Source organism: Akebia trifoliata, chromosome 4, assembly GCF_017979445.1.
Source record: "Akebia trifoliata isolate Shusen 1 chromosome 4, ASM1797944v1, whole genome shotgun sequence".
Lineage (NCBI taxonomy): Eukaryota > Viridiplantae > Streptophyta > Magnoliopsida > Ranunculales > Lardizabalaceae > Akebia > Akebia trifoliata.
The window spans coordinates 37,635,011-37,651,941 of NC_141378.1; the positions used below are offsets into that span (position 1 = coordinate 37,635,011).

Genomic DNA, 16,931 nt, shown 5'->3' on the forward strand with positions numbered 1-16,931 from the left:
TCAAGATCCAATGATACATCAAAAGTCAATTATTACAAAATGGACATGTGTCACCATCACATTCACCCTCTCAAATCTATCTCACCAAACCTCATTATCAAAAGGTATACACACCACTCCCCCACCATACCTCATGTCATAACCTAATCTTATGATTTTCTCTCAAAATCTATTACAAGCCACCTTCATATCACTCTACACCCCATCTCCTTAATTAACTCACCTAACCCACACCTTCATATTCTTTTGTCACATGTCATTACCACAGTCACTCTTCCAAAATCAAACTGTCCAATTTCTTACATTAATCATTCTCTCAATCAAACAACCACGCCTCCTTAATTAATCACCACTCAACCTAGGGTATGGATTGACAAACAAAACCATTTGGATCTCATCTATGGGTATGGGTTAAATGAGACCTATTTACCTCTTTTCCACATTATTTTTCGATAAGTAAACTGAATTGTAATAAAAAGAGAGAACAAACCGGTTGAGATAACCAATTAACATACAAGAGTTAGGTAACAACTAAAAAGCTAGCAACAAAATTAACTAGAACATAAGGACTCCCACTTAAAACACAAACTCATCAAAAAACACTACTTTGAAATCTGAATCCAATTTGCTCCAAAAGAATAAGAATCCCAACACCTCCAAACTCTTGGATTTCCAAAACATGCCTATTGAAGACTCTACAATTCCTTTTTCTCCATGTAACTTGGCAAATCACAAAAGGGACGAGTGACCAAAGGTATCTTTTTCTACTCGAATACATGTTATGGATATATAATTCAAGTAAAGATAACACTGAGTTTGGAAGCACCCATAAGAAATGAGCCCACAAACTATGAACAAATGGATAGTGAATCAATAGTGGCAAATGGACTCCCCATTCTTTCTACACATAAATGCAATAATTTGAACCAACAAAACCCCTAATCATAAGATTATCAAAAGTGAGAATTTTACCCGACACGGCCAACCGTAAGAAAAAATAGATCTTCAGAGGTATTTTATGACCCCATATAGGACCAACTGGGAATGAAAGAACCCCCGAGAGAGTGAGAGTATCGCGGAATGAACTTACTGTGAAGTTTTTGTCCTTTGTGCAAGTCCAAACCCTCTTATCAAGCCCTGATAACTCCAATGTTGTCTGGTTAAGCTTGAAAGTCAACTCTGCCAACTCTTGAATCTCCCAATCATTAAAATCCCTTCTGAAGTCAAAATCCCAAGATGTCCCTAACTCAGAGTGATTCAAAAAGTTAGCAATCAGATTTTCCTTTTTCAAAGATAGCACATAAAGCCTTGGGAATTGAGAGTTCAAAGGAGGTCCACCACATCAATTGTCCTCCCAAAAGCGAATCCTCTTCCCAATCCCATATTCGAAAGCCACCAACTCCCTAAACTTTGCATTCACACTCATTATACCCCTCCATAAACTACACGCGTATGGTGACTTCACTTTTTTACTCTCACCCAAAGATCTTTCCCCATACTTTGCCTTAATAACCTTCCTCTAAATACTTGACCTTTCTACCCTAAACCTCCATAACCATTTCCCTAAAAGTGCCTCATTCGTCAACTTGAAACCTTTTATGTCTAGACCACCATTTTTCTTTGGCATGCAAATAACTTTCCACTTAACTAAATGGAACTTTCTTTTCCCTTCTCCTATCATTCCACAGGAAATCCCTAACCATTACACCTCTTTAACCTCAAATTCCAAACATTTTATCCCCAAATCCCATGACTTTTTCCCCTACATTCTATCTTTAACCCTTTTGATACTAAAAACTATCCTAAACTTCTATAAAACCCCTTTTCTCCTATTGAAAAAGACATGCTTGAATCCTCTCCCTCAAGTCTCATATCTACAAAAATCTCTCTTCCTCTAAAGTCTAAACTATGACTCTTTGTCAACCTTAAATCTCCACTCAAGGTTCTAAACCATCTCTCTCAATTTCAAATCCCTACAACTTTCAACCTCAAGTCCATCAATCTCAAGCCTTTACACTACAAATCTCTCAACCCTCAATTTTTCTACACTAAAATTCAAGATCAAAAGACTTATTTTGAAGATTAAGAAGAGAATTTGAAGAAAAGAAGACAACCAAGGACAAGGTAGGTTCAATGATTAAAATCAATGTAAATGTGATTCCCTTTCCCTTTTCTACCTCCCCCTTCTTTAATTTCAGTTTAGTAAGTCCTTAAGATGTAATGAACACCCTCACCTACACCTGATAGATTGGGTTTCGCCTCGATCGAAAGGGTAGGTGTTGAAGTCTTTTTCAACAAGAAAATCTTTGGTTTCTTTACACTTACACTCATTTTCACCCACTACAAAAAGTGATTTTCAAAGCTAAAGGCATTGGGGCCTCTTGCTCTATGGGCCATATATTCTTTAAAATTTGTGTACTCTAACAAGACGTGGTTAGAATCCCTTTTCTCACTGAGATGATCCTCATGATCTAGGCCAACATCAGTATCCCTTGCAATCAATAGTACAAATCGAGTTTGATCGTATTGTCTTTTTCTTTTGTTTTATTTTATAAAAATGGTAATGTTTCAAGGTTACCATTTAAGATTAGAGAAAGAGAGGTGTCTAAAACCTTCCCCACTTTCTAAATGAACCTCTTACCTAAATCTTAGGCAGACCAGTTACTTTATCCGTATGAGAGTCACTATGATGTCAAAACGTTAAGTTTTCAAAACTATTTTTTGAGTGGCCATTCGCACTCTTTTCCAAAAATGAATGGTGGAGACTTCAATTCACGTGGTATCGATATTTCGAACTCGAAAATCGCATAGTTACTGGTGTTTTTTCTTCTGTTTGTTGCTTCTTGTTGGGAGGATCCCTCATCCTCCTTGTTTGGTTCTTTTTTCTCAATAAAATTTATACTAATAAAAAAAATGAAGATTTGGGGGAGATGGTTTTGACGGTGTTTTGTGAGCTTGGGTTGGTATGGTCGTTAGTAGGTATGGGATTTTGTTTATACTTTGTTGTGGTGGAAGAGATGCAGTTGCTTCCAGGGTCCGGTTGACCCTCGACTCAACCAGTTGCACGTAGGACTTTCTGAGGGGGCGGTGTTTGTGACTGTGGGATTAGTCTCACCTGAAGCGTGGGGATACCCACGATAAGGGGGAAAAAAAAAGATGACCTTGGGAAGGACCAAGGAGTCCACTTTCATGGTTGGCTCAAACTTTCTTCCGGGCCTTCTGAAACCAAGGTTACTACAGATTGTCCCTGTTGATCCATGGCAAACTGATGCTCTCCCACGGGGGTCCCTACAAAAACAATCCAATGATCGAGTCAAAATTCATTGGAGTAACATTATAGTATGAGACATTGCATATCTATGCCTTGGTCTGGCCCCTATTTGTAGATTTTCTGCTTCAAATCTCTCTAAATTCAAGGTTACCCCCTAATTGGTAGTTTCCTTTTGAACCACTACTTTCTAATTACATGAGATTTAAAGTTATCCCCTTGCCATGTTGACAACTACCATTTTTAGCATTGTCTCTGGGGAGTGAAATATCTCACCATTGATTTTCAGGTGTAGATATGTTATTGCCTAAAAGCTAAAATCCAGTTGGGATTCAAAGTGTTCCTTTCCATGAATGTTTCATGACGAGACGTTGTATGCACAATATATCTTGCATACAGGATTGGGAATATTTTATCCTGCCCTCAGTATATATTTGAATGAGATTCTTACATGGGGTATTTTGATATTAATGATTGATGCATTATTGATTTTGGGTTTGCTTTTTGACTATACATGGAGTAAATGGTTTTAGTTTGATAAAATTTGTGTTTTTGTTTAGGAGTTCCTTGATATGCCCATTCATGAGCTTTATAATGTGTTCTTTAAATTTGTCCCTTCCAAGAATGACCACTAATCAATTGCCAATTTACTTGGATCCCAATTCTTAGTGATGTGGCTATATCTTTTTGGCTGTAATGTGCTCTTTAAATTAACTCACTTTTTTTTTTGAAATTATTTTATTAGTGAGATCCACAAAACATTGTTTCAGGGCATAGTTTTTGTCTTAAGAAATATAAAAATAACAAACGATGCTTTAGTTTACATAGAAGCACATTCTAGTCAATTTTCCAGAATCCAACCACACTTCTCCAACATCATTTTCAAACACATATCTAGCTCACAACACTTCTCCAGCTCCTTCTAATAGCACTTCAACTCTACCTTGAAGTGTAATCTAGGAACTGATCCATGCAGACCCCTATTTCCCCTAAATCATTTTCATCATCATATTTCACCTAATCGATCTTCCCAAATACCAATCTATCTATGATCTCCTTGCAGAACTATATGCATATAATTGAAGTTGAACCCTGAATGAAGCATATAAAACATTGCAGAAACCTGCAAAGTGAAAGTGGGTTCAATGAGATTTGAACTTAGGTAGTGGGATCAACACTCCACATGCCTTTACCATTTAGCTAAGTTGGCACCTTCACTGAAACTTGCAAATCATTGATCTTGTACATGGTTTTATATTATACATTCTTTCCCGGTCCTCTTTAATGAACTCTTATACTTGTCACAAACTAATTATAGCTGAGAAAAGGATGGAAAGCAGTTGAGGGTAGTCCTTAACCATGCATTATGTTTTTTAGTTGGATCCATTGGTTGCGATTCATCATCATCATGTCAATATATAGGTCTTTCCTTAGATTCCAATTATTTGTTCTTTAAGATCCGACACTAATCCTTTCATATCTACTAACTGTTGTATTGTAGAAGCATTTACTATATAGATGGTGTAATGTATAGTTTTTTGCTCCATAGCTCCTGGGATTGTTTGGATCAGATTTGACATTTAACTTCGAGCTCTCACAAGAATGCAAAGAACACTCTCGGCTTTCTTGAGTTGCCTTAATTATCCGAATTTTGACAGGTACTCTGAATGTACCTGTATAAGCTAGTGTTCATCAACACAACCACAAACTCTTTTTGAAGTGAAACCCCAAGACGACTTTTATCTGTTTGTTTCTGCATTTGCCTCTCTAGTATATATATTTAGAAAGATATTACTAACTTCACTCAGCATTCGATTTAGTTCATCTTTGTCGTTGTCGACCACGAAAATTAGGCCTTGTGTGTTCTGGAATTGGAAGTAGTAGTGCCTTCATAAAGGCCAAATCGGTTTAGCATTGAAATGTAAAGATAAACATATTAGTTCCAGTAACAATTCATGATGCATGGTAACATAAATTTTTCTATGGTATATAACCATAAACCAAATAGTAAATGTCATTGGGTTCCATATACCACCACATGGCATGTAAAAGAATGAGGAGTAAAGTGGACACCAAATTCCCATGTCTAAGGTAAACCACTCATGCTTGGGTCAAGATCAAAGGTGTGGACAATTGTATTTTTTAATTGTTATAATACAATTATCTGTCAAATGGGTTAGAAAAAAAGGTTTAGAGCAATGGGACCACATAATATAGTAAGCAATTAGAACAAGTCTCTTAATGACACTGGAACACGTTCCTTGACTGTCTATTATCGGTCAAATGAGTTAGAAAAAAAGGTTTAGAGCAATGGGACCACATGATATAGTAAGCAATTAGAAAAAGAAGGGACAGGTGTTTCACATGGAAGGATTTTTATAGAGAAATTCTATTGGCACATCAATTCTTTTTTAAATTAAACAGTTGTTTACATATAGTTTGGTGTGTTAAAAAGTAAAAGTTGGTGTATTAATAGAAGTTCTTTTATTTTTTAATATACTCTAACCATGTTGGACACTTAGATGTCCAACTGACACGGCTGAGATGGAAAGTGAAATCAGATTTTATAACGATCAGTATGGGTAGGATCTGTTTAGAGCTATGTTACCTGATTTGTGGGTTCACTCAGTTCAAATTCGGGTTTGTGATTCATTACTCGAGAATGAACCAGTTCATATGGGTAGACAGAGTTGGAGGCATTTAAAGGCTGAAATGAAGAGTAGGGTAAAAAAAAGAGATTGAAAGTGGCTGCTTTTGTGAAGAAAAAATTCAGGTTTTTATTTTTTATTTTTATTTTTTTATTTTATTTTTTTAATTTGATGTTGAAGATGAGGGCATTTGGTCATATTTCATTAGTCTATTAATAATGATCAAGGTCAAAGGGTATACTATCAATTTGAAATTTTAGGGCGATATCTCAAATATTATCCATGTGTAGGGGAGGTTTTTTTTTAAAGGTAGAATGGATTGGCTCGGTTCGCAACTTTTCAAATACTCCAATAGCAAACCATACCACGAACTTGTTCGATTCAAACTGTTTAATAGTTCTGTACCTTTCTCACAAATTGGGTAACACTGGTTTAAAGATGTAGGATATGTTTTGAAACATTAGGAGTAGTGTTTGATCTGGGTATATTTCCATATGCATTTTAGGTATTTCAAGAAGATCTATCTGTTGTCGAGGTTGAAAAATCAAAACATCAAAAAAATTTGAATCATCAATATCGATGGTTGAAGCATTAATCTCAATAATTCATGATGATTGATTTTTTGAGATTGACAATGGATTGATCTTCCTGAAATTCCCAAAATGCATAAGACACTTGGATCAAATGTTACATCCAAAATTCATACATTATAATTGTTTTACGTTGGATCCAAATGTCCGTTTCACTATCATAGTATATGCATTTTTAGTATATCAAGAAGATCGATCTAGTGTTAAGCTTGAAAAATAGAAAATTTTGAAGTGTTGCCGATCTTGACGATTCAAATGTTTTGATTTTTTAAAATAGAAAAATATGATGCCATTCTTCATTCGTTAAATCTACAGAAATAAATGGAAAATTGTATCTAAATCTTCCAAATTATGAGTATATTGTTCTCTGTAGATGTAAAAATTTGCACTACTTCGTGATTCTTGCTGATAAAGGAATTCTAGTTTTCTTGTGCTCTTAGGTGTGTTTGCAACAACACCACTCAGACGTCCAAATCAGGATTTTTAGTATCAGAAATAGTATAGGGTATTTTCAAAGAAAATTGCATATCTTTCAGTGCCTTGCACTTATGTATTTATGAGGGTTTCCTTCCTTAGATCTTCCTAGATTTTCTCCTTGATTTTTGTTTGAACAATTACATCCTTTTAGGGGCTTGTCTTGATTTCCGCAAATACAGTTATACATACTCCTTTTAGGCTTTTCTCAAGACGTTTCATTTACTTTAGCAAATGAACGTGCACCTAATTACTCTAAGGGTATGTTTGATTGCACATGGAAAATAGGATGGAAAATCAATTTCCATGGAAAATGACATTTTTCAAGTGTTTGATTACACATGGAAATGGAAATTCATTTTCCACCCCATTCAAAAAGTTCATTAAATCATGGATTTCACTTTCCCACCCATATGGGTGGGAAAATGAAATCCACCCATATTTTTCATCCTCAATTCTTCCCTACCACCACCACTACCACCATCACCACCACCACCACCATTACACTAACCTCGCCATCGTCGTCATCGTCATCGCCGTCGGCTCCGTCTCCGACCACTTTCTCTCTCTCTCTCTCTCTCTCTCTCTCTTCTTCTCCATCCCTCACCTCCTCTGCCACCACCACCACCACCACGTTTTCCCCCCATCTTCCTCACTTACCTCCGTCGTCGTCGTCGCCGCCGCCACCTTCACCGTCGCCATCACCACATCCTCCCCCTTTCCTCTTCCTCGTCATCTTCTTCTTCCTCTCTCCCTCCTCTCATCTTCTTCCTCCTCTCCTCTTCTTCTTTTTCTCATATTTTTTTCATGATTTTATCCAAGTGAAATCAAACAATAGAATTTGATTTTCTAACCCTACCTATTTTTCACTACTAATTTTTCATGGATTTCAAATTCCATGGAAAGTGACTTTTCATGCAATCAAACGTACCCTAAAAATGATCCAATTTGTTAATTATATTTAATTCTTTTTCAAAAAACAATTCGTACAAAATTCCTAAAATCAATGATAAGGACACTATCATGAGTTATATATTTCATGAATAAATAAATCAAGAGGTCTCAAAACCAAAAGTAAGATTTCTTTGGAGCAGCATTGCTGATGGCCGTGGGGTTTTGCAAAGTCTTGAGAAAAGCCTCAGCCAACATGTGTCCAAGCCGAACCTGAGCGATTGTGCTGAGGTGCAAGCCATCTGCTTGGAGTGGTAGTCCCATGGCATCGACGCACCTAACGCTTGGTAGGTCGAGTCCCAGCTGAGCTTCTCTCACCTTCTCTATGAATGGGCCTTGTGCTGATGCCAAAGCAACCTGCATGTAAATCAAATGTTTGTTAATGGTATTTTACATGAAGAATGTAGGTAGGACCCATAATGATGAAAGGTGAAAAAAATAAATACCCATCCGAGTCGAGTCAACTCAACTCAAAGATTCATAGCCCATTCATTGAATGAGTCAAGAATAGTAGACAATTTTTTATTTATTTTATTTTATTGGGTAAGGCTGGGTTTGAACCCACGACCTTAGTAGACCAATTTTATTTTAATTATTATAAATTTATAATAATATATCTCATGAGGAGGTAAGCCAACGCCATTACAAGAAGTCTTTTATGAAGCTGGAAGGCTTTCACATTACTTTGTAGACTACTAACTATCAAACAAATTTAAAAGGGCAAAAAAGGCTTTGGAGCAATGGAACCACATGATAACATGGACAAACACATTGGGTGATTCACGTGGATGGATTTTTATATTTTCCAACCATGTTGAACACTAAGATGTACAATAAACGGCTGAGATTGAAAGTGAAATAAGATTTCATAACAATTGGTTTACGTAAGATCTGTTTGATTGTAGAGAGTTCGTGTTTAAGGGAATTTGAATTCTTTCAAATTCATTTTCCACCATTTGATTTTACTAGGAAATATCATAAAGAGAGTCGAATAGTTTTAAAACTGAGAAATTTTCCAAAATGGAGCACTATACATCTTATTTTCGAAAACGATTATTTATCGTTTTCAGAAATGTTTTATTTTACCAAAATGGTAAAAATAGTAATTTTCATATTTATGCTACCGAAAATATCTTTTCTAATCTCACGTTAGAATTATCCTTTTGATACTATATAAAATGCATTCTGATCTCATGTCAGAAGTATTCTTTCGACAAATTTTTTTTTTCAGTAGTAAAAACATGAAAATTACTATTTTTATTGTTTTGGTAAATAAAATATTTTCCAAAACAGTAAATTACCATTTTTTAAAATAAGATTTATAGTTCAACATTTTGGTAAATAATCGATGATATGCCTGTTTTGGTGAATTTTCCTTTAAAACTTGTTGAGTCAACTTCAAATCAATTTGATTGGATTTTTATGTGACAGCCAAAAATTATCAATGGAACCAGCTCATCAAGTCAACTTGACAAAACATTGAGCCAAATCGATTGAGTCCACAAAAGAATACACCTAGACAGGTAGAAAAACTCCATTAAGTTATTCAATTATGCATAATAATGCTTTGGAGAACAAAAGATAAATACATTATTTTTTATAAACTATTAAAGATAGTTTTAAAATTTATTTATTTTTAATAAAATTTTATTTGACCATTCAAGTCAACTAGCAAGTTTTTTTTTACTCGGCTCGTCGTGTTTGTAACATTCTGAAGCGGGAAAATCATTTTTTGAGGGGGCAAGGATGGGAATCTAATTTACGTACCCTCGGGGTTCAAAATCACATTGATTACAATTGAATTTCAGGGAAAATATGTAATCAAACTCCTAAAAACTATATATAATTTTTTAAGGAAAATTATTTTTCAACCCATTTTTCCTAGAGAATCTTTAATGAATATCAGTCCCAGAATGTCCTCCCATGATCAACACTAGATCATTCACTTATGAAAGAAAGAAAGATAGAGAGTTGCTATTAGCATCCCAATAGCTTAAATTATTTATCGAGTCATGTTGGAGTGATCTCAAGTTGGAATCTTATATCGCACTTGTTGACGTGAAAGTGGATAGGAATCATAGATGCTTTTTGAATCATATTTCGATGAAGGGCATCTATGGGTGCGTGCACGATATGAGGTTCCAGCTTGAGGTAGCTTTATTCTTATATATCACACTCCAACTTCAATTATTAAAAAGGTTTGGCTCAGATTATAATTTCAACATTACAAAACATTGAAATACTTACTCAAACAATTTCATCATTTGTTTCCAATTATGATGAGGCTAATATAAAATTCTAAATTTAAAAAATAGAAATAAAAAAATTAGAGCTTCCAGTGGCACCCAAACTTTTACTTAATTTTGACTAATCGCTTACGTTTTCTTTATTTTTAATTGGGGTGGGGGTGCCAATAGCAGCTCTAAATAACAAGAGGGAGGAATAATTATAATTAATAAAATTATAGGAGGGAGACTTACCTGAATTATAGGAAGCAATGGAGACTCGAGATCCAAACGCAAGTCAAGGAATAGTTTCTTCAAATTCATCTTATAAGACTCAGCATCCTCTCGAATCACTGTATCACTCTCCCCTTGGTACCAAAGAATCGCTCGAATCGATCCACCCTCTTCCAACGACACCTTCGCCCTCTCCACCAATTTGTTGTAAAGCCGAGTCCCCCGAGCCCACTCGGTGATATTTGTCCCTCCAATGGCACATGGGACAAGACCCACGACCCCAATACTCGAATCAACATCTCGAAGTCCATTCGCAAATGCCATTCCGGGCCCTACCCCACATGTTTTATTCACATCGATGTCGGCATGGAGAGGCTCATGGGCTTCTACCCATTTGAGTCTTGCATTTAATCGGAGAATCGCTGGGCTGGGTTGGCACTCGGGTGGGACAATTCGATCCCATTTGTCGTCAACAACGCCTCCTCGACCAGCCATGTTACTCTGCCCAGCTAGAATAAATATGTTCTTGTCTAGAAATCCAGATCCATGGACGAGTTGTGAGGTTTTGGCCAACCAAGCGTAAGTTAGAAGAAAGAAAGATAAGAGGGAGAACATAACTTGCTTCCACTTCAAGGTGTATTATTAGTTAGATTTATTCTCCAAGCATTATGCGAGGGGTGGGTGGATATGTCAATACTTCTCTTTACTATTATAGAACGAACGAGTCATCCTCTCGAAAGCAATGATTCCTTGATTTTTTTAGAAAATTTTTGGTCACATAAATAAAGGCATGTTACCTGCGCAACTGGTGGGTTTTTTTTTTTTTTTTCCACAAATGCTTTTCATAAGATTCGTGCTGACTGATCAAAACTGAATTCAATTCACACTTTGCTGATCTGGAGGGCCCACACAACCATAGATATTTTTTTTTGCTCTTATCTCCACGAAAAGTATCTATAATTTGTTCACACCTCCACATCAGCAAAGTGCGAAATGAGGTCACTTCATCATTATTCATTGGATAATGATTAAATGACTCGTTGACATGAGTTAGAATTGTAGATCTGCAATTCTTGGGATACATAACTCTAAATCTTCATAGATATGTGAAGTTATGTATCTCGAGGAGTACAGATCTACGGTTCTAACATGTCATGTCAGGGTAGTTGATTGAGTATGTCACGTGGGGCGGCGAGTCATTTTAGCACTGACTCTTTTCCATTTTTTATTCCCACATGACATTGTCCCCTTACGACTTTCCCATGTCCATTTTTTTTTTATAAAAAATAAAAAATAAAAATCTAGGGAGTAGATCCGTTGTAGTTGTTTTTTAAAGATTCCATTGGCACACCAAATTTTACTAACAACACATCAATCCTTTGAAATTAAATGATTGTTTTGCACAAGATTGGTTTGTTATAAGTACAAGTTGGTGTGTTAATAGAAGATCTCTTATTTTTCCTGTAGTACTTATTGGACGGTTGAGAGAGGGCCACATAGACAACAGTTAAATCTGACCATTTAAAATTGAAAGTTTAGTGACAGCTGTCCATTTTAAAAGCCTTCGATCGAGTTCAAAAAGTTCTTCGTTTTATTTCTAAATCTGATCTAGACCATGAATGCTAGGGGCTTGGGCCCTCTTCCAAATTGCGTGATAAGTACTAAAGTGTACTACTAAAGAAGAACTACCACAGAGGATCCACTCCCTTCACCATCGTATTGAGTTTCCAAAGTCCATTTCTTATGTAAAATCTAGCCTCTACATGGGCCAACAAATGGCTGGGATGTGAAGATATTCCCTTGGGATTCCTCGTAGAAACTGATTTTGGGAAAAATAATTAGCTTCTTTTTAAAAATATATATAAGGGAAATTGGATATCTTCACATTGCGGCCATTGTTGATAAAGATCCTCTTATTGGACCCAAAATTATATACTTGGGCACAAGAAAAACTCAAGGGAAAATGATTGTCAAGGCCATATTTGTGAATACACCAACCAAAAGGTCTTCACCTACAAAGTATGTATCATGCAAGGCACTGTCTTTGAAACTTTGCCCTTTGAAATATCCAAAATACCTTTAACATATAAATTATTAACTTATTCCTAAATATTTAATAAGACGCAGGCTATTGACACCTACCTTTTTGCTTACTACACTCACTTATTGCTTTCACCCACTGTACTTGGGGGTGTATGCAATAAAAAATTGGCTGCTAGAGGCGTTTTCTCTAACCTCCTGTAAAGAAAACGCTAATTGCACCTCTAAATCCCATTGATTTTGTAGTGAGAAATGTTTTCTCCAACCGCCTGTAAAGAAAACCCTAATTGCATCTCTAAATCTTGTCGATTTTGTAGTGGCTATTTTCACCCACAGATTTATTTTAAAACAAACAGTAACCTACCGAACCTTTCAATAATTTTCGGCAAATACATGTTGAACATTTTCAAAAAGGTTCAATAATAACATACTGAATGCTTTACACAAGAGAGTTCATGCATGGAATTGTTCGATATGTAACTATCGATCTACGAATGATAAATTTAGTAGAAACATATTGAAAAAATATGCTATTATATGGTAGGTACATATCGAACAACCCGTTACATGTGATTTCATGTGAAAAAAAGCATTCGGTATGTACATGTTGAAATAGTGTTGATGACTTCACTCTTGACTTAACATATGTACTAGAAATTTTGAATTTTTTTTTATGAAAAAATAAAGATAAAATCGATTTTTAACATGGTTTATTTGCAAAATGATTAAAAATAATTAGAAGAACATAATATGATAACAACTCACATCCATGTATCAAAATGCTTAATTATGCCAAATAATGGTATAAAAAAAATCATATTTTAATGAATAATGTCCCCCACAAATGGATCGAAACACGATCATTTGATGAATCTTTGAAGAAATATTTATTGGTTATGTGGATTTAACTGAACATTTGAAAGGGTTTTTCAATATGGATGTTTTAGTAGGATTTGATATGCTTCAAATTAGTAAGAGGGCAAAGTTGTTTCTGTTCAGTGAGTGTTGGGAAGGTGTATGTAGTAAAACATAATAAAACCCAAAAGGGTATCTAAATACTTACACATTATTGACATTTAACGTTTAAGTGGGTATGATGAGCAAAAAAGTTAGTGTAAATAGCGTGCTCCATTTAATCAATTAACTATTTTTATGTCTCCTCCTTCCAATAGGTTATTAATGAGTCGTGTTATTGGAAGGACTGAAGAAAGAAATAAAGAAAAGTTTTCAAAAAGTGAAATTCTCTACACATTCTCTTATGTAAAAGCACCAAAATCTTTTATTCTAAAAGATTTCATACATCTCTCACATTCTATTTTAATTCGTTTTTATTTTTTCTATTCTCCTACCATTATTTGTTTTTCTAGACTTCTCATTATTATTATTATTATTATTATTATTATTATTCAATCTTCCTTTCTAATCTCTCTGCCTTTTTGATTTTTTTTTAGTTTATTTTTCTAGATTTTTATTCAATAATTTTGATGGACTTGTCTATATAGATTGTTGGCTAACATCCTAGTTAAGGCTAAGTATGAAACTTGAATATTGTAATTTTATTTCGATCAATAATGATAGATTAATATTTATATTTTTTTGGATTTATCTAAGGTGAATTAGTTATTTTTGTTTAATTATATATCTATAAATTCTTTTTTAGTTTTTGTTTACAATCATCATATTGAATACTTGAAAAAAATTTCTTGATTCATTGTGGATGATTGTTACATTAATTACTTAAAAAATCCCTGTGGTATGTGAATGTTCTACACATGACAATCTTATATTTTCAAAATATTATAAAAGAATAAATTTTTGGTTTAGTTGTTATATCATCCGATTAGGGAGAATCTTTATTCGAAACTAACCGAGAAAAAAGTAAAATGAATAAAATTATGATTTTTTAGTGGATCCTTAATGCCTTAGAGTTTTTTAATTTTTGTTTTAAATATTTTAATTTTTATTCCATACGAAAGTGTGGAAAAACATTTTTTTCATAGTTTAAGTCAAAGCTTCTTTTATCTAATCCATGTTTTATTTCAATTTTTACACAATCCATGTAGATCGATCTCGGATTCCCAAGATTTGATTACTTCGCTACAACCTTACACTTGGGGTATTTAACTTATACTATTTCAGTCATAGCATTCAGTAGGTACTTACCAAATCGGATTTCTAATATTCAATTGAAAATTACGTTCGGTAGGATATTTATTGAATCTTCTAAAACAAGTTTGGTCTGAAACTTCTGAACAATATCTATTAAAAAATCTATGAGTGCTTCAATTCGAAATTGTTGTTTTGAAGGTTTTAATAGTGGTTTTCCATCTTCTTTGATGGTTTAATGCAAAAAAGTAAAACAAAAATAAAAGAAATAAGATTTTTGAAAAAGAAAACCTAAAACCTAATCTCCATTTATTCGACCCCTCATAAAATTCAAAATGAGATGAATATGAAGAAGAAGATAGAGAGAGAGAGAGAGAGAGAGAGAGAGAGAGTAAAGAAGAATGAGACAATGAATAGAGAAAATGGTGAGATGGTTGGGATTTTCATACAACAGATAGATATATGGAGAAAATGGTAGGTGTGTAGAGTAATTCAATGAGGGTATTAGTATAATTTTTTAAAAAAACTTAAGTGGGCATGGAGAACGTATATAGTGGGCACTAATAGCACTACTCGTTATTAATTTATGAAAATATTATCTTACCACAGCCATCTGGATTTCCTAGAAAAAATTCAAATCCAAATTAAAAAAATTCCAAAAAATAATTTCTTTTGGGTTAGATCCAAAGTTTTGAAATGGACGGTTATTGAACACCTAGGGACTTCCAAATTTAAAATTTAACTATGAAAATATTTTTCTTAAATATTTATTTTTCAAAGTACTTAGAATTGTGTCATCTACATCCTTGTAGCATGGAATCATGTCTTTTTTTTTTTTTTTTTAATGTCGAGGTGAGCTCCACAACACTTAGTAAGATTAGTTTTACTCTTATTTGAATTTTATGACTTCTAGTCCTTACAAACACAACACAACCTTAAGAGTCATTTTTCCTAATAATATGAAAATATTAAATGATTTATTTTAATTTCAAAGTGACAAATTAAATTAAAACATTTTGATTTACATGAGAAAACAATTACCTATTTTATAAGACAATAGATATTTTCCCAATTTTAGTTTTTGTAAACTATTAAAAAAATCCATTTTAAAAATTATAAATCTTTTCTTTATGTTAACAAAAATATTTTAATTTCACAAATAGTAGTTTACCATTTCGAAATTAAAAATATAGTCTTTTGTTTAAAGAATTTTTCAATATTTAAAAAAATATTTTACAGTTAAATTTTAATCTTAAATTTGGAAGTCTATTTCAAAACCTTGGATGAAGTCCAAAAAAATTGTTTTTTATTTTGGAATTTTTTATTTGGATATGAGTTTTTTCATGAAATCTAGAGGGTTGTGGTGTTGGATTGCCAATGAGATAATCCATTTGAGCTTAAACGACACCCTTAGTATGATTTGAAATCTTACCAAGTTAGTAAGGTGAGTCTTTTTCTTAGATTAATAACCTAAGTAGATGAGAGAGATGTAAAAAAAGTCACAACTGGGTTAGAACAATTGTGTGCGACACAAAACATTTAATCAACTGCATTGTTGTGGGCGACAAATCAAATTAAGATAAACCTCTCATCATTTACAGTTTTGTGGGTTAAATCTCCCATAAAGGTATAGTGTCATGGGACCCACTTTATTTCCTTTATTTTTTACCTCCTCTATTTTTATTATATTTTATCTTCTATCATTTTAATCTATTTTATTATTTTTCATCTTTTACCCCTTTAATCTTATTTTTTTAATAATAGGCATTCAACTCTATATTTTTCACTTTTACTTGTTAACCTGAAAGAGGATACCCTCTCTAACTTTACTATATTTTCTATTTTACCCTTTTAATTCACTTTATTATTTTTCATCTCTTACTCTTTTAATTTAATTTTTTTTAATAATACCTCTTCCATCAAATTATAGTTTCTTGGGACCCACTTTATTTCATTTATTCTTCACCTCCCTTAACTTTACTATATTTCATTTTTTACCCATTTTATCTACTTTATTATTTTTCATCTTTTACTCCTTTAATCTCAAAATTTAATAATAATTTTGTGGGTTAAACCTCCCATCAATTTATTGTTTTATAGGTTCTGTTTTATTTTCTTTATCCTTCACATCCTCTAATTTTACTATTTTTTTCTCTTCTTCCGTTTTGAGTCACTTTATTATTTTTCATCTTTTCCCCCCTTTAATCTTTATTTGTTATAATACCCCTCAAACTCTATTTTTTTTTTTTTACTTTTACCCTCTTAACCCGAAAGATGATGCCTTTTTCTTTAACTTTACTATATTTTCTCTTTTATCCCTTTAATCTGTTTTAATTTTTTTTCCATCTTTTACTCCTTTAATCTCAATTTTTTAATAATACCTTGTCCATCAAGT

General features: G+C 33.5%; 1 protein-coding gene across 1 annotated transcript; it reads right to left on the minus strand.

Moving 5' to 3' along the window:
* Positions 1 to 7,916: 7,916 nt before the first annotated feature.
* LOC147404862 (putative carbohydrate esterase At4g34215) lies at positions 7,917 to 11,045 on the minus strand. Its single transcript, XM_086440960.1, has 2 exons — positions 10,412 to 11,045; positions 7,917 to 8,288 (listed from the first exon to the last, which is right to left on the minus strand). Exons 1-2 carry the CDS (start codon positions 11,003 to 11,005, stop codon positions 8,043 to 8,045), a joined length of 840 nt encoding a protein of 279 aa, XP_086297086.1. The 5' UTR covers positions 11,006 to 11,045; the 3' UTR covers positions 7,917 to 8,042.
* Between the last annotated feature and the right edge of the window lie 5,886 nt (positions 11,046 to 16,931).